The 26,832-nt window shown below is 40.9% G+C and overlaps 1 protein-coding gene across 6 annotated transcripts in view; it reads right to left on the bottom strand.

Annotated features, from left to right (window-relative positions):
* RC3H1 (ring finger and CCCH-type domains 1) overlaps positions 1 to 26,709 on the bottom strand; it is a 62,246-nt gene extending 35,537 nt beyond the window's left edge. For 5 of the 6 annotated variants that reach the window (XM_065649108.1, XM_065649112.1, XM_065649114.1 and 2 more), the window contains exons 1-2: positions 26,547 to 26,709; positions 3,867 to 4,240 (exon numbers count right to left, since the gene is read on the bottom strand). In XM_065649108.1, coding sequence (XP_065505180.1) covers positions 3,867 to 4,097 — 231 coding nt within the window. In that variant the 5' untranslated portion in view covers positions 4,098 to 4,240; positions 26,547 to 26,709. Of the gene's footprint in view, positions 1 to 3,866; positions 4,241 to 13,913; positions 13,986 to 26,546 lie in introns of those variants that run through there. The other variant, XM_065649109.1, reaches the window with a different exon arrangement.
* Between the last annotated feature and the right edge of the window lie 123 nt (positions 26,710 to 26,832).

The raw sequence follows: 26,832 nt of genomic DNA, 5'->3' as shown, positions 1-26,832 counted from the left end.
ACGATGCTTATTCGGTGGTTGTCAGTAGACAAGAATGTATTTCTCCCCACACACAACTCATCTTCACTCATGTGATGCATCTTACAGTAAAACGTAAAAATAATTTGCCCTTTTGCTGGTTCTATTATATGCACTTCCAAGACTTTTAAAAATACTTTAGTGTTAGAATAATTTTAAGAACAGCATCTAGCAAGAGAAAAATGGTAAAGACATGATTCAGAGAAGTCACAGGAGATTCGAATTTTAATTTTGGCTCTGTCATGGAATTGCTGAGGGAAAACTGAGAAATAATTCAATTCCAAAACATTTTCGCAAAATAACCTTTCAATAGCACACAAGACCTCATGGTCACTTCTGCTTCCACCTCTTGAGAGCCTCAAAACAAGACGCCTTTCAGAGCAAATTCATTCTTTTCATCCTCATTCAATATTCCATTCTCTCAGACACCACACCCTTATCACAGTTTTCAATGCAAATATCTTTACATAATATAATAATCAACACTTCCCCAGGGGAACAAGAACAAGACAGGAATAATCATCTCAGATGTTTCATCACTTCAAATTTGTGCTCGTTTTGCGTGCATCTGCCTGGGCAATGACTGTATCCTGGCAGTGGAATGTCACCCATCAGCACGGCTCCTTGTGGCTGTGGGACAAGGCTGGTTATGATGGCATGAGGAAGGGAACCGGAAAACAACACTAAAACAGCATCTCCTACCAGGCAGTGATTCCAAATTGGGGATTTCAGCGTAACTTGATGAAGGATGTCAGCTTGAGTTGTCACTAATTACCATTAGACATCTAATTGCACAGAATGAGAACATGTTAAACAGACCCAACCTCTTTTTGTCTGGACTGAAATCTGTTCCTTCCAATATTTCCCCCCCCCCATATTCTGCAAATAGATCATTTACTTCCTGCCAAAAAAACCCCCAAACCAAAACACAACCCAAAGTCTATTGTCTTTAGTTCCTCAAGAGTTTGCGTTAAAAATAACTTCACAAAAATTCCTCTTTTGTGGCACTGTACAGTGTGGGAACAGCATGTGAGTACCTGCAACAGTTAATTTTCACATCAAGGGTGGCTACAACCTGGGCAACAGATTTCATTTTGGGGAAGAGGTAGGGAGAGGGAAAACTGAGAAACAGCCTCAAATTGAAGTCAAAAACCAACTCTTTTCACCATTAAAGGGATGAAACCTACTACATAGAGAGAGAATGCTATCATCAGAGAAAGAGGTTACTGCTTTCCTGGGTGGCTGTGTGAAAAATTTAGCACATTTTCCCCAGAAATACAATCCTGCTTATTTCACCTCTTGTGCCTGTGCAAAAGCCAACCAACATGACTTGCCCTGGAATCCTATCACTGCTGCCAGTCACAGAATAGATTTGTTTCTTCAAACTGCCTGGTTTCCTCCTCTGCCTCCAGCAAAAATGCACTTAACACTTAGAAAGGTTCACTCAGAAGCCACTCCACAGGGAAGAGAACAAACTGCTCTCTCCCCCCAGATAAAAGCTTTGTGTTGTACTGTATTTCCTTCTAAAATGAAACCTGGTTTTTGGAATAATTTCAAAATTAAACTAACACGCACCTCCCCATGGACTCAGGTTAAGGTGTGCAGGCATTTGTTGGAGATTAGAGGATGTTAATGACACATATACCCTCCTGAAACTAAACCAAGCGGAACAAGAAAATTAAAGCTGTTGATATTAGCTATTCATGCTCTGTAAGCTGGCTTGCTGCTCACAGATCATTTTTGTAGCTATGTAACAAAAAGAGCCCACCTTCTTAACCGGACAGAGTTCAAAATTCCTGTGATTTCTCCCAAGTACCTTTTTTTTTTTTTTCCCCTCTTTTTCCCTTAACAAAGCCTATTTCTGTAAAAACATGAAAAAAAATGGCCACAGAGAATAACTGTTTCCCTGTCCTTTCAGTGCACAGTGTACTTACTTTCTAGTACTCCACAGTCTGGTAAACACTACAACAGGTACCAGGAAGGGAAAAGGAAAGAAAAGAAAGGAGGGCGAGTTATACTGAACCTTGATTTCATTCATATGCTCATTGGAATTAGGAGCTGGGAGGGAGGTGGTACAAATGAGGAGAGAGGAAATAATGTATTTTTTGGGTGGCATTTGCAGATTTCAGGTCACCAAGAAACAAGGTCTTATAAATCTTGATGACATAAATAAAAATGTCATTAGTTCAAAGTCAGAACCTAGAATTCAGTTCTCTCTCAAGACAAATCCAATACTATCATAAAGCCACCCTTCCTTCTTCATACCTCACACACATACAAACGAGGATACACTGGTTGGATGACTAACAAAACCAGAATAAAGTTCTAAATTACCTGTAACAGAGGCAGAGAGATTCTCATTGCAGAGGATCTTGTTTTTATGGAAATTTTAATTCAGGCAAAGATCAAGTTAAAGCTATCACATAGCTTCTCACAAAGCTTAACAAATGCACACAAAACAATCCCAAAAAATGCAGGAGTAAAAAGACATTTATGATAAAGGTAGACATTTGGCTACAGCTGGAACTATTCTAGAAACTCCGAAGAGGAAGGAAGAAGGGGGAAAAAGAATGACAATATTTATTTATGGCATCACCCACAGATTTCACACTGCTTTGAAGCTCTTCAAGGATGGCAGCAGAGCTATCACAGAAATGGAGGCACACAGTCTCATCGCCCTCTCCTGCAGAGCAGGATGAGTCACTCAGCACAGCCAGGAACACAACCTAATTTTTAAACTTCTGAAATAACTCCTACGCCATACACCACAAAAGAACAAGCTAACCATATTACTTGATAAATCAAACAAAAAAAGAAGCGGCAAAACCCCATCTGGATCTCTAGGTCACAGTGCCTAATGAAAAGCACCATAAGAACATGTTTCTTTCCCCCACATCTCTTGAAGTTCCTCCACAACAGAGCTCTTCTCTTTTCCCTGAGCTATGGATCTCATGGAATTTTCTGCCACCTCCAACACAGCTGAGCCCAGACACAGAAGCAGAACAACACAAAAACCCCAGCCTGTCTACTTTTTTATTCCTCACCCATAATAAGTTAGACACGATTGTCCCTCCTCTCTCCAAGCCCACAATTCTGTCCAGCCTCGGGTATGGCATGGGTCACAGGAAACTACCAGCAATCTAACCGTGATAAGCTGATGCCAATTTAAGTCTGTGCTGCAACTGAACAGGATGATCCTGCTTTCTACACATCCCAGTGCTGCCAGAGCGCTCTCATCCCCATCAGACCACTGGTTCAGCTCACCTCACAAGTACCTGTTCGAGTCTCGGGCAGGCTCCCCTCATTCACCTCTATGAATTTAGATTAACATGTCAGCTCAGGAAATTACATTTCCAGAGCACAGTTTCAAACTAAACATAAGGCAGTACAAAGGCTGCTACCAGAGGGGTCTGTCCCACTTCCCTTACTCTCTCCTCCTGCTTTGGCACAACCGATCACAAGTCCATAGCGTGAATACGGTAAAGGAAGTAACACAGAAGAAGAATGGCTTCCCATGGGATAAACTCATAGATCCAGTTCATCTTTTCGGGAGAGCATGGCTAGATAGAAGTTAGGGAAGAAGGAAGGGAATGGCCCACGGTTACACTAATTTAGATGTAACAAAATTTTACCACAACCCGTGTAAGCGAGATCTGAACTGCTGTTCCAGCCACCTCTACTACAGCACATCAAAGGTCTAAAACCTGCATTTGTCAAAGTCAGTCTACAAAAAGGTGTCTCCTCTACACACAATTAATGCAGAATTACATTCTTTATTCATTAATTATCCATCTGAAAGAAGGAAAACAACATAGAAACAGATTTAAAAAAAAAAAAAGCACCAATACCTGAGCACCCACTAGTTGCAGCAAGGCTGAATTCACAGGCAGGAGGTCAATGTCTGTGTTGATAGTGGTCTGGTCAAAGGGACATGCCTTACGGTGGAGCTTGTTGAGGCACATCTTGCAGACAGTGTGGCCGCAACCCAAGCTGATGGGCTTCCGAATTGTTTCGTCGAAAGTCTGTGTGCAAATCGGGCAGGAGAGAAAATCCGTCCATTGTGGAGCTTGTACAGGCATTGCTTCAGGAGTAAATTGACAAGACAAAAATCTAAAGCGCAGATTCCACTGGAATCAAAATCTTTGAAACAAAAAAAAAAGTCTGTTTGCTTTTAAATATCTTCTGTAAGTACAGACAGTCAGCACATAGTGTGAAACATAACCTAAAAGAAAACAGAAACAGAAAGTGAGTGTTTTCTACTGAAACTGGCATATGAAATCTTTTGTGCTAGGTAAATACCACTTGCAGAGGTATGGCTGAACCAGGAGTGCAGTTCTGACACTAAAGAGAGGACAGAGTCATGACTTGCTTTAATTCCAGCTAGTCTCTGGCACTGGAAACAAACAAACACACACCACCTAAAACACCACTTATAGCCATTTCTGCCTGTATGCAGCTTCAAAAAATAAGAATTCGATATAGTTATCTCACTGAAGTTAGAGACTAATTAGCTTTTTGATATATGTTCTCTTTCTTTACAAATGAGCTAATTAACATCAACCACATTTGGATAAAGAACGATAATTTTTGAAGTGCTGTTGTGCTTATGCCACTATTTTTTTTTTAAACTGTACTAAAGTTTTAACTAATTCTGCTTAGACAAGGCTTCATCCAAAACGCTTATGACAAGTAAGGTTTCCTCCTAGTTCAGTGGGCTCTGGCACGGCACACAGTGACTCTGTGGGGACATCTGAGCTGCCATAACCTCAAGAAGCAGCAGATGAAGAGCTCAAGGTACAGTCAGACACTGTCTGACTGCAATACTACGTACTGCTACTACTGGACATGCAGACAAGCCGATCTGTGCAGAGCTCCACAGTACCATGGGGGATTATCCAGCCACCTCCCAGTTATCCTGGAAATCTCCCTGCATCACTGGGTATAATTCAGCATTCAGAACTTGACCCCAGGTTTCTCTACCAAACTGCTCCATCCCCCAAAAGCAGGAGGAAAATTTCTAGAAGTGACTTTGGATTGGAAGAATGACAACTGTTTCTCAAGGAGCAAGTTAACATCATTTTGCCAAGGCAAACAATGACACGTTACTAGTGTAAGCTTTTAGCCATGTTTCATCAATGAAACATTAAAGCTTAGTTCTAAAGCTAATGAAAAAAAAAAATTACTTCTGTCTGCAAAAGACAAGGTACAAATGTCACACAGCCACTGTCTGCCAGCCAACAAGGAATCAATAGCAAGAGACACTGCCTAAAACATCCAGGACATTTATTTCCAAGCCTTCTTTTTATACATTTTTAGGTAAACCCTGTTATAAGTATTCCAGCTAGAAACATTCTTTGTAAACCAAATCTGTAATAGAAATTACCTTGAAACTCCACAAAAATCCTTCTGCAAAGAGCAGTACACGGCTTGACAAATCTAGTGTGTATATTGCTGTGCTATGAAATACCATTTGAGCTTCCAAGTTTAAGAGCTGAATTATATTGCTTCCTTTCCAACACACTGGAATTAAAATATCTACCAACAATCTCCCAGACTCATCTGCAATTCAGAAACAATTTGAACAGTCTGTTTGAAACTCTGATTATTAAACAAGCATTAAAGAGGAGTTTCTTACTGAGGAAATCTAAAACTAGAAGCTGACATGAAGGTATATCATCAGCACTAGAAAGTAAATGTGGATGTGGAGACACCATCATCCCAGGCTCTGCACTGAAAAAAAAAAAAAAGAGGAGTTAACCAAAACTTTAACATGAGTTAACTAATTAATAACAAATGGAGACATGTTGTTCCTACTTACACCTCTGGCCACTCCAGACAACTGGCATAAGGAAATAGGTCATATCTATTTACAATCTCAACAGCTGACAGAGAAGTTTGGGGAGTCTGGGGAGGGAGGAGGTAATTAGCGGCATCCTGACCTCTTACCAAGGCAGGCCTCAAAAGTCTGAAGAACAAAGAAGCAAAGCTTACACACAGGCAACACTCTCCGAAGGGTCCAGCGAGTCCAAGCCTGGCACCAAACTGCCAGAATAGAAGGGCACATCACACGTGAATGGAAATCCCACAGCCCTAACTGTGGAATTGCACTAAATAGAGGCACATTTCACCAGTGCGTGACAGTTCCCCCATTCCCTTCTCTCCTCCCTCCTATTTCACCAGACTCTGCAGTGCCTGTGGACACATACTGGTGTTTAAACACCAGAGGAAAGCCACAGATATCACTGACAATAGAAAATACGGCTGGGAGAAATCACAGGAAATCATTTATTTCAGCACGGTCTAACTGTTGGAACAGATGGCTAACTAGCTTGATCCAGCCAACCTTTTCCCCAGGGGAGAATAGAATAGCTGTCTGAGCAACAACCTCTGCTCTGTTAATAAATCTCTCCAGAAGATCAGCACAGAACTGTGGAATTCTTCTGGTCTCATATAAGACAGAGCTGGCATCACAGGGACCGAGGGTTCAGGAGCTGCACGCACACAGGCTGGCAACAAATCAAGTATTGCTGCTGCTGCTGCCGCCACAGCTTTTCACATAGATGGTCCAGTTTTCCTGCTGGATCTTTAATCTTCAGACAAGGTTGTATCTCACCGCTTGATGCCGCTTCCTAAATCTCTTCCAGGCACAAAGCATACAGATGGGGCATATACATCAGAAGTGAAGCTGGGAATGACATGCGCCTTTTCGCAAGCTTTTCGACTTGCTGCGACCTTGGAAACAACTGGAAGCAAAATATTCTCGAACTTCAAAGAGCTGCTTTCAATGGGAAAGATTTCAAGCAGCAATAAAACGATGGAAACGAGACAGTTTCATTATCACAGACAGCTATTGGAACCATCATCACTGCAGAGAGAGACTACTTCCTTGCACAGATAATGTAGAAAAAACGCATTCACACTTGCATGCTACAACTCTTCTTTTTTTAAATGTTTCTCTCCCAGCATCATGCCAGAGCAAAATACAGAGAATGCAAACATTTATAAAAGACATACCCATTTAAATAAAATCTCCCTTCCCATAATATTACGACATTTTTAACTCGCCCTCTCAATTTGCTAGAGCATTTCAAACCAGTTAGCTTCCAACACTTCAAATATATATACACAAACTTCTTTGTGCATGATTGAAGAAAATATATTCCAAAACCCAAGAAACTAAAAACTAAAAAGACACATCCACAGCACATAAATTGGAGGACAAGAAACTGTAATTAAGAACGAAGATGCCTCAAGACATAGACCTTGGATACTACACCAGGACCAGAGACAGTTTTATTTCCTTACTTCTGCACCTGAACACATGAAATACCTGTATGCAAGCCTCCTCCTCCTGCTTAGTGATACATAAGCTGTTCTTATCCACAGCTAGAAGAACCTGAAAACATTTTTCCCTCTATTCTGGGCCCTCCCTCAACTCCCAAAAAATCCTTGAAATTCCATCCTTCAACTTGGACTGGAAATGTCGCACTGTAATATCAGATCAGTGACCCGTCTCCTCTGGGACCCTGCTAGCACTTCAGAGAAAGGCAGGATCGCTCCTCAGAGAAAGGCAGGATCGCTCCTCAGAGAAAGGCAGGATCGCTCCTCAGAGAAAGGCAGGATCGCTCCTCAGAGAAAGGCAGGATCGCTCCTCAGAGAAAGGCAGGATCGCTCCTCAGAGAAAGGCAGGATCGCTCCTCAGAGAAAGATGGTTCTGTAAACCACTGGGACAACTACTCAATGCTTCATCGCATTCCTTACTTGGCTGGACTACAACGCAGAGGGTAACGCAGGCTCCTGTCCAGGCTGTGTTGTGTCTGTAATGACCAGTGCCTTCCACAGGGAGCTAGAAAGCTTTGCAGATTCAACCCTCAGGAATGAGATGTTTTTAAAATGCAGAACACTTTGTACCAATATCCACTGGCATCAAGTTTCGTGCATGATGACACACAGGAAAACTCTCTTTTGCTTTCAGCTAAAGCTCAACTCCCTTTAAATTAATTGCACTCTCTAGTCCTTCAGTACAGGTACCACGTATATACCGACTCTTCTCAAAAACATGTTATTTGGACCTAACGTGTACTAGCACAGCCGCATCATGCGCCGCTTCGTCATGCCGACGCTGGCAGGGATCTTTCCCAGCAGCAGTCCCCGGTAAGTCACGTTACAGCTTACGGCAGATGACTCAGCACACGTACGGGGCACGCTCTGCTCCGCTCCTGCCCTGCCGGTACATACAGCTCTTCAGAGCCTTACCTGCTCCCCTGTTTTTTACACATCTCTCTCTCCGGCATTTCGCTAAGCTCTTCTTACTCAAGCAGTCTCATGTTCTTGACATTTGAAGATCAACATTCTGAGCAAGAGTAATTTTTATGGTCTGCTTTTGTTTTAGTCCTGAAGCTGTTTCATTTTTGCTGAGTCTTAACTCAGAAGTGAAACAAGTAGAGCTTCCTGTAGCAGTTAACAGTAAAGATCTAAGTACATCTATTGAGTGCAAAGCTTAACATCAAGGAGCTTCTCGCTGCCAAAACAAACTCAGGCTTGCCTACCAACCTGCTCAAGCAAACACAGCTCATGGCTAATCTGTATTTTCATCTAATAACGAAAAAAAAACATTTTATTATTTTAAAGACTCTTACTCGTTAGTAGTACCATGCACATTCCTGAGAAAAAGTAACCTGGCCAAAGATGCAGTTCTCTCTCCTGTGAGACTGGTCTTGTGATACATTAACTACTTCAAAATTTTGCTGACACTCAAGATTAAAAATAAATCAACAACCTAAATGAAATTAACAGAATAGTGAAACAATTCCGAACTAATCAGGATTACCAGATGCCCACAGTGCAATCCTACCCAACCACCTGACCCCTTCATACCTGCCTAGTGCCAAACAGACACCACCAATTTTCACCAGTGCTTCACAGGACCTACTTAGGTTAATAAGTTTTCCACTCCAGTGTGCTCTAGATAATAAATAGCATTTCTGAGAACACTGAAGTATCATCGCTTTCTTGCCTGAGAATAAGCACAGGACCTAATATTTTTTAAAGTCCTGAATTTCATTGTAGAAAAAAAAAAAAAAAAAACAAAAAACAACCACCTGACAACTCCTGGGAAACCCTGACCAGCCAAAAATAATGGGTTGTTTATAGAGACCCAACACTTTGGTCTCAGAAGGCACACTGAAGCCACACACGAACACCCCATATGCCAACTTCATGCTTCACAGAAAAGCACAAGTCATGCTAGCTGTGTTTTTCATATCAAAATCACCGGGGAAAAAAAAAAAAAGACAAGGCCTGTGTCTGATCAGAGAAGAACACATATAAGAAAAAGCTTCTTACCTCCGCCCAGGGAGCTCCATGAACAACACTAATACAATAAGCCCTGAATAGTATTTCTGCTAGATTGAGATGCTTTTTCCCCTTCTGTTTGCTGGCCGAAACTTGGTCATACCCTGTCAACTGACAGCAAGTGCTCCGCTTCCTCATTCCTTCCCCGCGCTGCCGCACGCCTGCTCGCAGCCGCGCTCCCAGCACCCCGCGCCTGCCCGCAACACACGGCTCTGCAACAACACACATTTCCACCCAACAGCAAATCCTGAAAGTCTGTGTGTAACACACATGCCCACCCTTCTTTTAAAGCTACATAAACACCAGTGGGCTGCAGTGACTGGATAATATTTTCAGAGTTTATACAAAAGCCTAAATTGCAAGAAGTTTTGTTTGGCTTAAAAACCAACCAACCAAATGCCACAACTTCCAGATGTGCTAGTGCTTGCCGTAAGATCACCCATTTAAGAAGCCACAGTAAAGAGAAAAAGGACAAGCTTGTAGAAATCTTCAGATTCAAGGGTACAGACACACATCCCTCTTGGTGTCAGCTAGAGAAGTCACTCTCAAAAAGGAAAACACAAATAAAAAGGAGAGAAAAATCAGGAACATAATAAAAATTCTGTTCCAAACTCACTGAAGCTCAGTTAAATCACTTTCAAGATTTGCTTTCTTTTATCCACAGTAATTTTGGACCATGAAAACAAAGGAAGACGTTTATCTACTTTCATGCAAAAGTCTCTAATTTGGTAGCCTGTAAATTACCTTAGGAAAATGGGGCCAATTAAGGACAAGATGTTATCCCTCATTTGAAACTTCCTGGCTTGTAACATAAGGGAAACAAACAAACAAACAAATCCCAAACACACCTACCTCACAACTCCACCACATTACCTCCCAACAGAGGATCTAACAGCAATTTACAATGATTTAAGCTTTACAACATCCTGTGAGCCAGAGCTAATGTCTTATTAGAGAATGGAAAAGTGTTGAATAAAGTTATATTTATCTAGCATCTCACAGGAAAAAAAATATGGAATGAAACTTATTATATCATTTTCTTGACCTTTTCCTCTCACTCGACATTCAATCACTAATCTTGCACCATTAGAATAATGAAAAGACATCATGTATGCAGAGGAAGCTGAAACCTCCCTGCTCATACCACCCCAAATATACAACCCGCACATAGCTCAAAAAGTAAATTTTTGGGGAAGATATACATGACTACCTTCATATTTCTGGTTGATACTATACATCCATTACAGCTTATTTAGAAGAAAGGGGAAGTGTTCAGCTCTTAATAGTAAGTGGTTTCATGATCTATTACCTAGGAAAATTTTTCTACCAATCATAAGGACTCCCAAGGCCATCGATGATTAAGACTAGGGAGTTAAAAGCAGACAAGCATGTCTAGAACATGCTCCTTTCCTTTCAAAGAGCTGTTGCATTTGTCAATGCAGGTGACTATTACAGTAACACAATGATTAAACCAGGATTAAAAATCAAGGAAGAAGCTAACAGATTAACAAAAGAAAGGCAGAAGGCACTTAAAAGAGCCATGACAGTTTTCAGCCTTTGGTTCAACTGGTCAAATTTCAAGAGCTGTCAGTCCTGTTCTCAGGGAGGCAAGAAACCTGCTTTTCCCAGAAGCACATACATGTTGCTTTCTGAACACCCAAATAACCACAAGAATTGCCACAACATTATTGAGTCTGAGGCCTTTTCCAAGTAATTGGGGAAGTTAGAGAGAGGACAATTCCTTTTGCATATCAGAAGATCAGAAAAAACAGGTTAAAGTTTGTGTAACAAGTCTCCTCTAGACAGTTTTTCAGAGTTTATACAAAAGCCTGTATTGCAAGAAGTTTTGTTTGTTTGGCTTAAAAAACCAACTAAACAAATGCCACAACTTCCAGATGTGCCAGTGCTTGCTATAAGATCACCCATTTAAGAAGCCACAGTAAAGAGAAACAGGACAAGCTTGTAGAAATCTTCAGATTCAAGGGTACAGACACACATTCCCTCTTGGTGTCAGATAGAGAAGTCACTATTCTTCCTTATTCATTCCTTTCTAAAATATTCCAGATTAACTGCTTGCATAGTTCTTCCCCAGTTAAAGCTAGCAGTTCTAAACACAGGTCTTCAATAAACACAGGTAGGCAGAAATGTGGGTGGACAACAATTACACAAGTACCTCGTCTTAACTGAAACATGGCAACACATCAGCTACACAACCAGCCCACCTAAAATAAAAACGTAAGTAGTAATCTTCAAGAAGAGAAAGCAATGGGAAGCGGGTAGTGTTCTGGAGACTGCAAACACTTCAGCTGCATAGGCACAGGTGAAAGAACAAAGCAACACTTTTCACATTTTAGTGACCTGAAGTACCAAAAGTATCATAGTACAAGTCAGGATTGGTATCTTCTAATGAGAAACCATAATAAAAATCAAAATCACTAAAAGCCAGTATCATTCTTTTTCATGGAGGAATAATCTACAGGTAGCTGACTACTACTATAGGCATTTGGTAGATGAGAAGTAAATTCGGGAAAGGAGGGGAGATCATCTTGTTGCCACCGCAATACCTTTGTAATTTCTTCAACTGAGATAAGTATATACGAATCATTTAGTTAAGACCCATCCCAATTCAATGAAAGAGAAAGCATTAAAAACCCCAACTTAACAAAAAATGAAAAAGTGTTGCTTGCCACCCACTCTCCAGTAAGAGCTTCTCTCCCAGCTTGATTCAGCAGCCGTAATTTTTCTTTTATGTCAATGACACACACTACAGCTACAAAAAAATTATCATTGCAATGTGAAACAATGAAACAGCGGAGGGGAGAATTAAAGTCCGGCTAGAGACACTGGTCCAAAGTTGTCCAAAACCACTCCTCAGCCTCCAACCTACAATACAACCTTTAAGAATTCCCCTCACCCCAGCAAACTTTCATAAAAAACACTCCCACTGAAAAACAAACAAAAAAACAAACACAAGAACTGCAGAAGCTGCATCTTTCTAGCTGCTTTGTGTGTGCACACATGCATATTTTTGTGGCGTACTATGAAAGTATTACTGAAAATACGTTTGGTGGACTTACAGGACTAGAATCGAGTAACAGTCTGAAGTTCCTCCCACCTCCATCCTGTTACGTTCAACAGTTAGCATTACACTATTCACCATCCCAAAAATGTTTTTGTTTTCAAACAAAAGAAGATTAAAAAAACCCTGTAAGTCTCATATATCCAAAATTCAAATTCCAGGTGCAATAGTAAGGACATGCTGAAATATATTCTAAGAGCAGTATTAAGTGAATACACCTGCTGCTGCCCAGTGTAGGAAAGAAGAGCCTTCTATTTCAATGAGTCTTTGAAAGGCAAATTGAAATGTAAAAATCCCATTTTACACAGAACTTCACAGGCATTCAGAAATCAAACATTTTAAGTGTCTGCCTCAGCACCTCCTCTTTAGTGGGTTTCTCTCTTTCAATTTCTTTGATTTGAAGGTGTTTTTTCTTGACACTTCAGAGGTGCTGCCCCCATTGTAAAAATAGATGTCAAACAGCTTCATTCTAATAATTGTTTACATAACAAGAGTCTCTAATAAAGCTTCAGTTATTCTATTTACTTTCAAAGCAATTTATTTTGGAAGACTGCACTTAAACATCAAAAAGATCTTTTAATAAAAGCAAAGTCAGCCAAGAGCAGTGAAAACAACTAATGATTTTTTTTAAACACAACTACCGATGTAGTTTCTTGTCTGCCTGTTTTTTAATTCATGAATTTGTTTTAAACATATTATAATCACAAGAAAGGTTATTACATGTTGTACACAAAACAATCTCTAGACTACTGTGATGTTATTTCAAGAGGCAATGGAGCACCCAGTTTGTTCGCATTCATTTCATCACAGCAGAAGTTCACAATGACACATTTTTTTCACTTCCTGAGCCGCCTTATTTCTATACACTGTTGCATCCTCCTCTCAAAGAATATTATTAAACTACATCAGCTTCAAGAATTCGGGTCCTCTACTTCAGGCACCTGTTCAGCCAACCACACAATACCATTTCTACATTAGTAAGAAACCATAAGGCACCATCAACCTCAGAGAAAAGATGCACGTTTGAACACAGTTGTCAGAACACTGTTCTGTTACCACAACACTGCATCCCTAACAACCCCTTCCAAAGCGTGGAGGTAAGCAGACTGAGGAGTTGCTAATAGAAGATAATCTAGGTTTTCCCCACTTCTCTTCCAGAGCACAGCTTAAGTCTACCTGCACTCGTCCTGTCTAGAACTAAAAAGAGAATTGTTAAAAGATGAGTGAAAACACACAAATTGTAACCAAAGAGCAAATGACAGCCACTACCTACAAGCAGGATGCTACAGGCAAGATTTAACACTGCAGCAACAGAATCTCAACTCCACTACAACAGCAAATAACCACCTGCATTGCTTCCCACAAGCTAATATGGGTTAACCACCTTATCCTTGTGAGGACTAAAACACCCAGACTTATGTTTTAATTCTACCACTAATGAAGACAGACAACAAAATATCACCTATTTGGTATTCTGAGTGCAGCTTCAGGCACGGCTCCGCGAGGCAGCACTACCTTCTCCCCAGCGCTTTCCTGCCAGCTCTAAATCCAACATATCTCATCTCCACCAGGAGACCACATTAGCTTCTAACAGGCTCCAAAAGCTGCTCCAGATCTGTTAAATGGTCAAGCAGTACTGGAAACATAAAGAGAGAAGAACAGAATATGGAAACTTCAAGACAGTTTATTTTAGCATTATTTTAACACAGGTTTATCAAGTTTTTTTAGGAGTAATTTCATAAACAGCTTATTTTAGCACAGATTTTTAGGTGTCTTCATTAACTGAAGCCATCTCTAAAGCATTGGCTAAGTTTTAACTACACATTTAAATGCTATAAAGCAATCCTAACAATGAGGATGCCTAGACTAACAGTTTGGCATGATGAGAATAGGTGAAATGGAATAAGGAACAAGTGATAATCACCTGTGGAACTGTTCCTTTATACTAAACCCACCTAAAAATTTTCTCTGTTTCAAAAAGAATGCTTCACAGCTAGATTCAACCATCATTTCTTTACCATGCAAGTCACACAAATACAGTCAAAAACACCATCCTTTCAACTCATCCTACTTACAGTACTGAGGAAAGTGCTATCTAAAGTAGATGAAAGAATCCTGTAGCAGTCCAAAATTTCACGTTTTGTTACTGCTCCTAGAACCAGAGTTGCAAACCTAGAAGCAAACATGTAAATGCTACAACAGCTGATAACAAAAATAGCTTACAGCGACCAAACTAAGCCAGATATCCTCCTTTGGCTAGCCCTGCAGTAGCTTCACTGCTAATAGTAGTGGGAATATTAAGATAAAGAACCTAAGTTTCACAGATGACTATTCTGTTTGTTTCCATGGCAGAGGCTGCAACTGTATTTTAATAACGTAACCTAGTCTGCACTAAAGCTCTGGAGTCGCCCAAGGTTAAGAGGCAGCTTGTTGCAGAAATGGCACAGAGCCTGGAGAGTTTCAGCTCTGATGTAATAGTTGCATTTAAAAATAATAAAAATTAGCTACTCAACATACTATTCAACATCTTCTCCACACCTCTGAGTAGAGTTTCCATGTAAAAATCCAAACGCTTTTCGTCAAGGACAAACCTCCTCATCGCTTTTAAGTAGTGTTAAATTACCATTCACACAGGGCTTAAAGTCTTTAAATATCAGTAGGGGAGATCACCCAACTGTTGCTGAAAAGCAGGTTAATTCAGGTGCTTCTGACTCAGAATGTAATTGAGCATCATTTGCTTTAAATGCTACTGGCACCCGGTGATTCAATTTGTAGCACTGCTAAAAAGAGCAGTTCCAGTGGCCAGAAATAGCCTGGGGCAAGGTACTCCTTTTGAATGAGACTTTTCATGTAACCTTCAATTATAACCAAAAAAAAAAAAAAAACAAACCCACACACCTTAAATATTTTGCTGCCTTGGTATTAGTCTCACCTTCCAGATTTATAAAAATAGCATCTCTTCTTTACAGCTTTACAGAATCATTAAAAACAGTACTCGTGGTTTTAGTGAGTGGAAACAAAAGGCTCAAGTCTCAGGGTTTCCATTAAACACCTACTCTTAACCAATAACAAACATTGCAGAGTTTAACCACAAAAATGAAAGCTGCTATTTTTTTTTTAATATAGCAAACAATGTAAGACAGTTGTGTATAAGAGAAAAAATCCAAACCTCCAACATCCCACTGACCCTCTGATCACTAATGAACAAAAGTTACCTTTACTTTTGGCAGGAGCCTGAATTCAAATAGAAAAGAAAAAAAAAAAAGTATCTTGCTGCCTCTTAATAGGTTTTAGAATTATAATCCTAGTTATAAAAAGTTTAAAGTTACAAAACTTGAAAATCACCCAAGCAAGAGGGCAAAATATAATAATCCCGGGCAGTTACCTATCAAAAATCCACTGTCAACTTGACAAATTTTGCTGCTCTGGCCTTGTAAACACAGTTCTACTCCAGACGTGTAATTTTGTCTTTTCAAAGCAAGTTATCTTATTTACTGCTTACAAAGCATGAAACTTGTTCTAAGTGGAGCAGACCACAAAGAACAATTTTCTCATTCTCAGTTTACAATGCTAAGTTTTAAAAGATGTGTTCGTCTCTGGAAACACATTACAACTATAATACAGCAGTATCAGCAACCAGAATGATGTGAAATAGAAAATACATAGGACACCATCTCCCAGACTCGACTGCCAGAGTTCTATTAGTAGAAAGTATATAGTTCTCCATAGCGTCCTGAACTCATCTACCTTTTAAAAACCAAAGAGCTAACTTCTGTTAATGAACCTTATTCACAGAAGATTAGACCTCACTCCTGGAAAACTAAGGACTGGAAGATACTCAGAAAGAAAAAAACCAGCAGCTGTGCACTCAAGCATCTTTGTACTTCAGTTGGGTGGTTTAATTTCCATTAATATCTCCTCCTTGAGGCGGTCACAGCCCACCAAGCGCTTTTAACAGGCAAACCATCGCAGACTGATGTGACTACAAGTGTCTGAGCCTTCACACATCCTGACAGCAATATTACCTGTGCCAGTACTTTGAGAGTAAATGTGATCACCTTTCACAGTTAACGCATGCATGGACTACACAGAAATCTACTTGTCTCTGTTTTTTATATTTCCTTCTTTTAGAGTCATAAAATGGAACGGATGCACTTAGCTGCCAATCACACCTCTATTGCTGCAGACTGAGCCAGGGTGACAAGCGAGCCTTATACAGGCAATATTTGCATGACTTGATCATTTACATTCTCTGCCTTGTATTATGTAAGGCCCTGATTAAACAGCAGCTACCTAAATATACAAGAAGGCACAGGAAGGGAAAACCAGGCATTGAAACAGTCGTGCCACCCATGCAGTTAACATTGCTCTACATACTCCTGTATTTATCCACTCACTGTTTTAGGAATAAAAGCAATGACTGTAAGCTAAAACTGCATGACAAACGATTCAAAAAAGAAAATTCTCAAAATCCGTAAGCCAAAGCCACCTGTAATAGCATGACTGAAGCCTTCATAATTGCACTGGGAATTATTTTCTTTAACATACAAAACCGAACAGGAACAAAGTATTCAAATATATATTTTTAGCATGGCACAGTCACTGGATTTTCACAGGCTTACTGTCAATTTTGATTCTGTAATGACAGCTCACATACCAGCCTGTCAAATCAACATGACTGATTCTATTCCCATTTCTCAAAAGCCACACTAATTCATCAAGGTGATTTCAGAACTTATCAAATGTGCTTGAAGGAAAGGATTGCCATCACTCACGTCCCCTTTCTGAAGGCTCCCAATTACTGTCACTGGCAAATGAGCTGGTCTAAGGCCTTCTTTTTCCCCTATCCTGGGGAAGGGGTGGGGAGAAGGACAACTGACATTTTTATCTCTCAGGTGAATTCATATATTACTCACAGGAAGACACAGTGGAATGTGGGTTTTTTTCGCCTGCAGAGTTTACATAAAAGAAAATACATCTGTGATCGTTTTAATACCTGGTGAGTAATACTGACACCACACCCCGAGCTCATCGTGTAGTGCCTAATGTGATAGCCACACCACTACAGCCTCAAATACCGATGGATAATTTACCTTACCGATACCAAGCATTTCTGTGGCCACCTTTCTTCCTGGTATTTCCTGAAATCACCTCCACCATGCCCAAGCCTCAGCTTGACAGCACTCAAGTTGTTCTATTCTAAGAAAATCCACATAAAAATGGCTGCGATCACATCATTCCTCCTCAGAAACACACCCAGAGACATCCCCACCCAGTCCTTGTGTGCTATTTTGTTAGAAACATTTGACTGAGAAGTTCCACTGAGAAAGGAGTGACCAGAAAAGCCAGCTACAGATCTGGGCTTGCTGATGCTACATAAATCCTCGGATTTAGAAAACCAGGGGGCAAACACTTCATTTCTATGAACTACAGTGCAGAGACTGTGACACTTCGTGTAGAATAACCCAACTGATTAATTTCTGATATATCTGGTACGGGAATAAATGCTAAAAAAAAGGCAACTTGCCAATTTTTATGTCATCTTATTATTCTTATTTTTATTCCTTTCTCTTCATAAATGCTACAGAAACGAGACAGAATATCACATATTAAGGAGAGATGAAAACTTGGCCAAGTATTTCCCTCCTCCTCCCCAACCGGAATGTATTCTGCAAAAATGACAGTGCTTGGTGAAAAGATAAAGTCGTCTTAACTCTGGAAAAAATATCTACATTTAGTACTAGTATAACCTACGGAATTTATTTTGCTTTGCAGCCACAAAGCTATCAAGTCTCTACTACCAGATCCCTCTTGCCTTTCTCCACCAGCAGCCCTCAAAACAGGAGGCTGGAACAGAAACGCTTTTCTCAAACAGGCCATCAAAAGCGACTCGTTATAATCCAAGGCCTTAGCCTGGAAAACACCAACTGGGTGTGCCTTTTTGCTTTCTGGTGAAGAGTTTAGAAGTATCCTGCACTCTGATAGACCTTTTTTTATTTCTGTGTCCAGAGTCACCAGTAAAATAAGCAGCAGGGAAAACTGGAAAGCTATGTTTTCCAATGCATTCTGACAAGTCAGAACAAGTTTATTCCCAATACTTCCAGTCGCCTACTATTGTCAATAGGCAGCCTCCTACTTGTACAAAAAAGCAGAGAGATAGACGATTTAGGGGGTTTCCAAACACAGTGTCAACCCTTATTTTGAGCACCAACTCACAACTATCAATGCAAAACAAATTGTTTGTCTCTCTGAAGATCCTCAACACAAATACATACTTAAGCTTGACAAATGGAATAGATAATTCAGAAAGAAAAACAAAGAATAATGAAGTAAGCCATCTTCAAGCCATGAAAAAGCTCTGTAGGAAGTACAACGCAGTAGATAAACAGCATAAAAAAGGTAAAACAGAAGGAATATCTCCAGGTAGCGGTCACAACATGATTTAATACAGAACATAAATACAAGAGACTAACACCACATACAAGCATTAGCAAATTCAGAAGGCAACCCTGATGGCTCAGACCTTTTCTATAGAATCCAACAACAGCTAGCAACGAAACAGTCACATTTAAAATAGACTCACTTTTCTGAATAACATTTTCTTTCCACTTGTTGTATGAATCACCTACAAAAAAGTTATAGCGTCCAAGCTTCCATCCTTAAAGCCTGGTTAAACAAGACTAAAATCAAAATTCACCATTTTAACTAAAGTTTTTTGCAGCACTACTAAGACTTCTCTTTTAATTAAGTCTACAGGAGGCCTTTTCACGCAATTAAACAGAGAATGACTCATAAACAGGAAGGACAGCCTGAGTCGTAGCCTCTGGTTTAACTTAGCCAGTCCACTCCATCAAGCCAGTTTAGCCTAACTTATTTTTATCTTTCTCCTTTCAAATTTACAGCGACAGCCAAAGTAGTCACGAGGGAGTGCGCCATGAACAATGCTCCCTAACTTCTCACCAGTTCCAGAGGAAGCTGGGATATTTTGATAGTCCCCAGTAAAGTCCAAGAACAGAGAGTCCCACAGTTGCTCCATTATCCAAACAGCCAATCCTGGAAGTCTGAATTGTCAAAACAAAGAAATTAATAGGCAATATGCCATCTCTGTTACCTGCATTAGCTAGCTGAATTGAATACTGGCTCACATCAGAAAAAAGTAGCTAATACCAGATAACTAAAGATCATTAAATAGAACAGGAGAGGTGACGACACCCATGGATCCAGGAAAAATATCCTACAAGAAAACTGCATTTTAGCAAGCAAAGAAATAAAAATTTTTCTGTAAAAAGTCATTTCAAGTCTGGAAGGATACATGGGACAGTGGTATTTTCTTTGTAATTGCTTTAGTAATTTCTGATCTATTTTCAAAACAAAATCCTTATTCTCTTTACAAAGCAAGTAAGACTAAGAATTACTGTCCCTCTGGAGCTGCTAAATTAAGAGCTAGTCATTTTCCAGCTTCCAACAATATTTCAATTTTAATGTCTACCCACACAATTAGTAACAATGCAGGTGACCAATGACAATCTCAGTACTATAATAAACAACTATTTATCAAGATCTTTTGAATCTGATTCATTGGCTCTGTTGTTTACAACAGGATACTCTGTCGATTTGGCATCTTACACATAAACACCTGAGCTCCTCAGAAATGTCTAAAAACAATTGCCCAAATGCCACCTAAACCGGACTTGTTAGTTGCTCTGGAAGAGCTCAAGAAATATCTGTCTAACCAAGCTAGAGAATACACCATACGCTACCGTGAAAATTTTTCACTGATAGAGGGGGGAGGCTGAGGTTTGCTTCACCATTCACATACACTCCTACTCTTTCTCCTCCTACCTGAAGCAGGACAACATTTTGCTGTTCTGTGTCTCCTCAAACCATTTGAAGCACTTCAGTGCGGCACAAAAACCAGGCTTGATTTTTGTAAAATGAACAGGAATAGGAATTTTAAATTGTGAAACAACAGAGACAGAAACGATTGCTTCACAGGACTCATAAGCATGAGCAGATTTGTCAAGATTTCATTAGCACAATGTTCACTTGTAAAGGCAGGGGAAAACCTTCTACAGAACTTCCCAGAGAACACCTTACACTCAGAAACATCATATTCAATTATCATTAGGCCTGCATAACTGCCAGAATTATTAATGGTCATAAAATAATGTTGATGCATTATGCCACAATTCCAGAATGTCACATAAGCTAATCAAAGTCACCTTCTACTATTTCTTTCAAATTCAGTTGACATTACTTTCAAGGTCTCTCCTTTGGTTCTTCCATCTTGGTACACTATTAAAAATAAAGGGCACAAACCACTTTGGTCTTGCTGTACTGCAAGTACCAGATTCATCAGACACAAACACTGGATAAGGAAGTCTTAACACTTTCATTTGTTTGTACAGTTCCAAACATCAAATACTACCTGAAGGACTTCCATTCCAAACTGATAACAAAAAGGGGCAGGGAGAGAACAAGATGAAAGAATGTGACAAGAAAAATAAGTCAATAGTAAGAGTTTTATTTCACTTCTGAAGGGTATTTATATTATATAGTCACTGTAGTAAAACATGCAAGAGTTACCCATTCAACTGCTACAAAAAGAGTGCTAAGTCAGTATGAATACAGTTTACTCTGAAATCAAAGCACAAAGAAAGTTAAATGCTACCGAATACTGGGAGTGTTCCACAGAAGCTGGTTTATTAATACATAGGTAATTAAAACCACCCCCCTCAGCATGGATTTCAATTAATTCACTTTGTAATACCTTCACTGAACCTCGCTCCTCTCGCCCAAAAGTTTGAGTTGGAGACCAACGCTGCCTGGCACAATTTATCGAAAACAATTAGCTGCAGGCCCCTGAAGACCTCCAATGCATAATAATAGGACAAGATTCCTGCTACTCTAGTAGAACTCTCTTTTCGAAACAGTAGGGAAGTTCAAAGTTGCAACTTCCAACTTGCTCACCATCTGAACTGAAGTAATTGCGAGAAATTATTTCAGAGGGAAGTTCTGAGAAGATCTTTAGAACCAGGCTACAAGCATTGCTGCTCCATCAGCTGATCCACCAGAATTTGATTATGAACAACATGTTTAAAAACAACCATACCTGAACCTTCAAAGCTTCTCCTGACAGGGTCTGATAAACATGGAAGCATTCTGAAAAGTAACTTTTGGAATGCCCAAATTCCATGTTAACAGCCTGCTTTGAAACAGGAGCTAATTACATCATTTAAAAAACACCTATTCAACTGGCATAGTAGAAGGAGACGAACCAGATTTTCCTTGTTCAAACAAAAAAAAACAAACCAAAAGAAATCAGCAGCCACCTGCAAGATCCAGATTCTCCCAGACCAGCACATTTCAGGTACTTCAGCAACTCCACACACCTTGTTTCTTCAGCTGTCTTGTAGCTGAAGCACAGTCCTACTACAGGAGTCTCAGATTAACTCCAAATGTTTGTGCGATTGAGAAATAATGCTTTATGTGAAGGATTAAAAAAAAGTGGTTTTGCAAGACTTTTTGCAATAAATCAGCAGTGAGAGCAACGTATACAGCAAGAACAATGTCACTCATGGCTATTTTAGTGACTTCGAGGTTGGAATGACTAACTGTCAATAGACGCTCCAGCTTTTGTAACGCTGAACTCAAGTCCTCTCCTTAACCACAGTATTACCAGACTGACACAAATACTCTTTTTCGTGTTCTTTGTCTCAAATTACACAGCAACCTCTGCCACAATCTATATGAAACACATGAACAATCTATTCCTTCCTTCAGCCACACTTGCGCTACTTTTCAGTTTAACTGCATATCCTCTATTGCTTGTGTTGCAAAACAGGAAAATTTGAATTATTTTCTGTCAAAATCCTCTTGCCTTGCCTCCTCTCTCTTCCTCCCAATCATCTCTCACGCAAAGATTTTTCTCCACGTTCCTAATAACTCCTCTTTTTTTAAATGTGGCTAACATTGTACAAGGTAAAGGCACACAATGAAATGACATAGAAATTTTCTGTATTATTCTACATGTGACCCTTATGTTTCCTGATTTTATTCTATTTTTTTAAATGCATGCTGAGGAGAAGCTCCTATGTAGAAGTCTGCAAAGGCTGTCCAGGTCCTTTTTCCTCTGTGAATTAACATTAAAATCTTCTGTTTTTCCAAATGTCAATGGCTGGTGCTCAGGAGATGCTGCTAATTAGACAACATTTCATTTTTCATCTGCACAATGCAACGGTGTCTCCCTCACACCAAGTTCAAGCTTAAGCTGGAGCCAAGAGCTGCCATGTCAAAGGTAACAGTAATACCTACTTGTGGTTGTTCTGCCAGTCTTACTGCAACTATAAAAAGCCTGCCTATGTAAGATTCCTGCAATATGTTGCTGATATAAATAATAAGCCATCTCTACCTCCCCAAAAGATGCCATAGAGCACAGGTGCCTTCCTCCTCACAGTGTTAGAAAGAAATCTCAAAAGGGGGCGGGGGGACACCCATCACACTCACATGAGACACACTCTACAAATTCCAACATAGAGCAGTGCACAACCAGTACTGCTGCTGACCACATAAATTTGCAAAAAATTACTTCGAAATCTTGATATTTCTACCACAAAAGCCCCCTCCTCCTGGTAGCACACAACATGTTGCTGCCATGCAGTAACGAGAAAGCTATTTCCCCAAGCACTCTAACCAGAAGGTCTTTTTAGATCGGGGGGGGGGGGGGGGGGGGGGAGAGGGGGGGAGAGGGGGGGGAAGAATTACAATAAACTGACAGGATTTTTGCACTTTCTTGCCCATTACGTATTTCCACAAATAAAAAAAACCTCATTAGAAATCAGCTAGCCCTTTGAAATCTAATACCATTTCAACTTTTACTGTACTGGTAACCAAGAAAACGAAACCGATGCAAAAGATAACCATCAAGAGAGACACTTCTTGAGAAAAACAAGCGGTCAAACTAAGTGATGGGAACTGCACCTAATTCAGCAAGCACTGTGGAATATCTGCACAGAAAGGAAAGAAACACAACATTAGTAAATATTTGTGGCTTTCTTTCTCAGTTATCATGAATCCACAGACTTCAGACTGCATTACCGTAATATAGCCTACACAGAATCCTGAAGGTCACACTGAAATTTCAGCTGGTGCAGGACGTTTATAGAATGATCTTTCACAACAGAAACATATTTTATCTTTATTCCTGTACAATAATGGTTTCATATTCATTACCAAGTGCAGTCCAAGGCATTAACTTCAAACTACAGTTTCCTCTATGTCTTATCTCTCATGTACTTTGAGTTAGAATTTCTCTGGCTTAACAGCCAATATTAGTTGGGATGCTCCAGCAAACAACCACCTGATTTACTGGGCGCAGGAAAAAGAACCATAAAACCACACAGTTTCATCTGCAAAATGACTCAGTGAGTTCACTGGAGAAAATTTTAAGCAATCAGCAGGCTTTGCAAAAAATTAAAAAGCTTTCTAAAGGGTCATCTACCTAAAAGGTACCTTACACTGACTGCTTCATAGCTATTTTGAGAGGCTCAGGATGTCTGGGAACCTAAATGCAGGCCAGTTCTTTCCTTCTAGTTCAGCTTTACACTTAATATCGTTTGAAAGCTACAATTCCACAAGTTCTCAAATGGATGAAACATTTTTTCCAAGTATCCAGCATGTGAACCATATGATTTCTTGGGTGGAATTAAAAAAAATGGTAATTATCCTTCAAATTAATACATATTAATACCTATTACACTAGAGAAAGGTCAATTCCCTAAGCACCATGAAACATCATTTTATAGCACTGGTTAGTTATGAGATATAGACCTTAAATAAAATGAGATGTCAGTCTTTGCCATCATCATCAGAGGCAACTGCCATCAGCATCATCCAAGATCTCTGAACCACATATAAAGCAATTAAGTCAATATTTTAATATATACACTCACAGAATCTCAGCCCCTGCAACGCTTAATTCAACGAGATTGATAATGGTTTCTGCCCAGACTGCTGGTCAATCGATGGCAACAGAGCAGAAAGCAATCCTGTTAATTACTGTTCATCTGCTTTAGCATAACCACCTTTATATAATAATATACACGTCCTAAGATACCAGTTAAACTCTGACATATTAATGTATGCGATTTCTGGATTTAGGCATTTATTTGTTCAGTTGAACATTAGTTTTAAAAACCATTATCAGCATGCAATAGTCTCATTGTAAGTTTCAAAAATATTTTGCTTTAAATAAAGCTAATTTGGATACAAAGCTGACAAAACCCAAACAAACCCAAAACAAACAAACAAAACCCAACAACACCCACCACACCAGAAAACATACAAGTAACTTCTCCCCATTAAGGTCGCTGCTGCTCAGAAGTGATTGACAAGCTCAACACTCAACCCTCTGGTTGTCAAAAACAGACCGCACTGATGGCACCCACATTTCTAAATTTCCCTAAAAATAGCCTGTCAAGCTGTCTGCTTTGACAGAACCTTTTCTAGGACAGGAAGGTAAAGAAATAAGCTATTGCAGGGAAAATAAAAGGTGCCTAACTGATAACGTCTGCTTCTATTTATGTCAATGGAAACCATATTTTCATATCAACACCGTGTATTAATGGACTGAGGAAAGCCATAGTGCTAGTGGTAAAGCTCAGAAACCATCCATTGGGCACACACTCCTCCTACAAACATTAGGTTATTTATACAACCATGAAGTCTCTTTTTAGCTTCATTGACTTCAAACCCAGAAATACAGACATTTAGAGTTGATTAAAAACCAACACCCTTCACATCATTGTAAGCCTGAAGGAGGCAAAAAAGGTAATTTTAGGAACATATTAATTTCTGCTTCATAGTATTTCTGTGTTATCTAACAACTCTATTGCTCCAAGATGCAAACAGAGTATACATGCTGAATTTAACAAGTGCATTTCTCTTCCAAGCAGGGTGGTTAGAAGATAACATTGGTATACCAGTTATAATGATTTAAGAAGCTCTGCAATAGTCCAGGTTACCTTGGACTTTTTAATCGTTTTTGCCTTTGTTTGTTTGTTGGGTTTTTTGGGGGTTTGTTTTGTTTTGGTTCAGGTTTGTTTTTTTTTTTTCACTTCAGCGATTTTCAATGTAGTAAAAACACACAGAACACATCTACCACTGGAGAAATTCAAGATTTTTCATTCGTTCTTGACTGAAATTAAGACAATAAGAGAGCTTCTCTGAGGAAAAAACCATATACGCGTGTAGAAAATTAAAACCCCTCAGTTCCTAGGGGAAAAAAAAAAAACAAACCCAAAACAGAAAAACAACAAACCAGCATCAGTTCCCCGTTTTTAAACGGCACAGGCCTCAAAACGGCTTTTGAGGACAAAAACTGACACCAGGACGTTCCCAACCACATTAAAATGCAGCCAGACCAACACTGCACTCCCGGCAAGATACCTCACCTACCCAACAGATAAAAACAACACCAGGGCGAAAAGCGAGTGAAAGGAAGCGGAGCTGCTGTTTTGTCTGAGCGCGGTTTCTCCCCGGGGGGCACCTCGCTCTCCCCTCAGGCGCCACAGACAAAAGAGCGACAACCCGGAGGTGTCCCCCACAGCCACCGCGGGAAATCATCATATTCCAGCCCCCCCCCGCCCCACTGCTGGTAGAATTGTGCCGAGTGCGACACGGGGATGAGTTTTCCCTTCTTTCCAGGCACGCAGAGCCCCTGGGAAAACAACAGCAGGCGCAGGCCGCACACAAAAGCCGCCTGTCCCCGCTCCGCCGGGGCCGTCTCCCGCCACCCGCCCAGGCCGGACCCACCCGCCGGGCCCTGCCCGCCCCCTCCGCCTCCCCTGCACCGGGCGCGGGGCCTCCGCAACTCCCTCCCTCCCTCCCGGGAGCTCGGAAATCGAGCCCGGCAGCAGCCTGAGGCCTAGCGAGGCCGGCAGCGGCACAGGCCCCACTAGCGACTGCAGCGCCCGCCCCCCCGCTCCCCGTCGCCGCGAAGGGCAGCGGAGCCCTCCGGCCAGCGCCCCCGAGCCCAGCGCCATTGTTCCCCGCAGCCCAGCCCGGCAGCGGGAGGCAGAGCAGACAGCGAACTCACCACACGGGCCGGGCTCCCCGCAGCGGCCACCGGCCCCCTCAGCTGCGGCACACGGGGGCGGCCGCAGCGCCCTGCTCCTGCAGCACCCGCGGGCCCCGGGGCTCCCCCACCGCCGCCTGCCGCCCCTCGGCCGCCGCGGCTGCAGCAGCGGCCATCTTGTGCGCCGCCTGCCTCTCCTCTCCTCTCCTCCCCGCACCGCCTCCCTCCCGCGCCGCTGCCGCCCGCCCCTTCCTGCGCCCGCCCTCCCGAGCAGGTGGGGCGCGACCGGCACAAAAAGCCGAGTCAC

The sequence above is a fragment of the Caloenas nicobarica genome, chromosome 20 (genome assembly GCF_036013445.1).
Source record: "Caloenas nicobarica isolate bCalNic1 chromosome 20, bCalNic1.hap1, whole genome shotgun sequence".
Taxonomy (NCBI): domain Eukaryota; kingdom Metazoa; phylum Chordata; class Aves; order Columbiformes; family Columbidae; genus Caloenas; species Caloenas nicobarica.
This window is presented reverse-complemented; position numbering and strand designations above follow the sequence as displayed.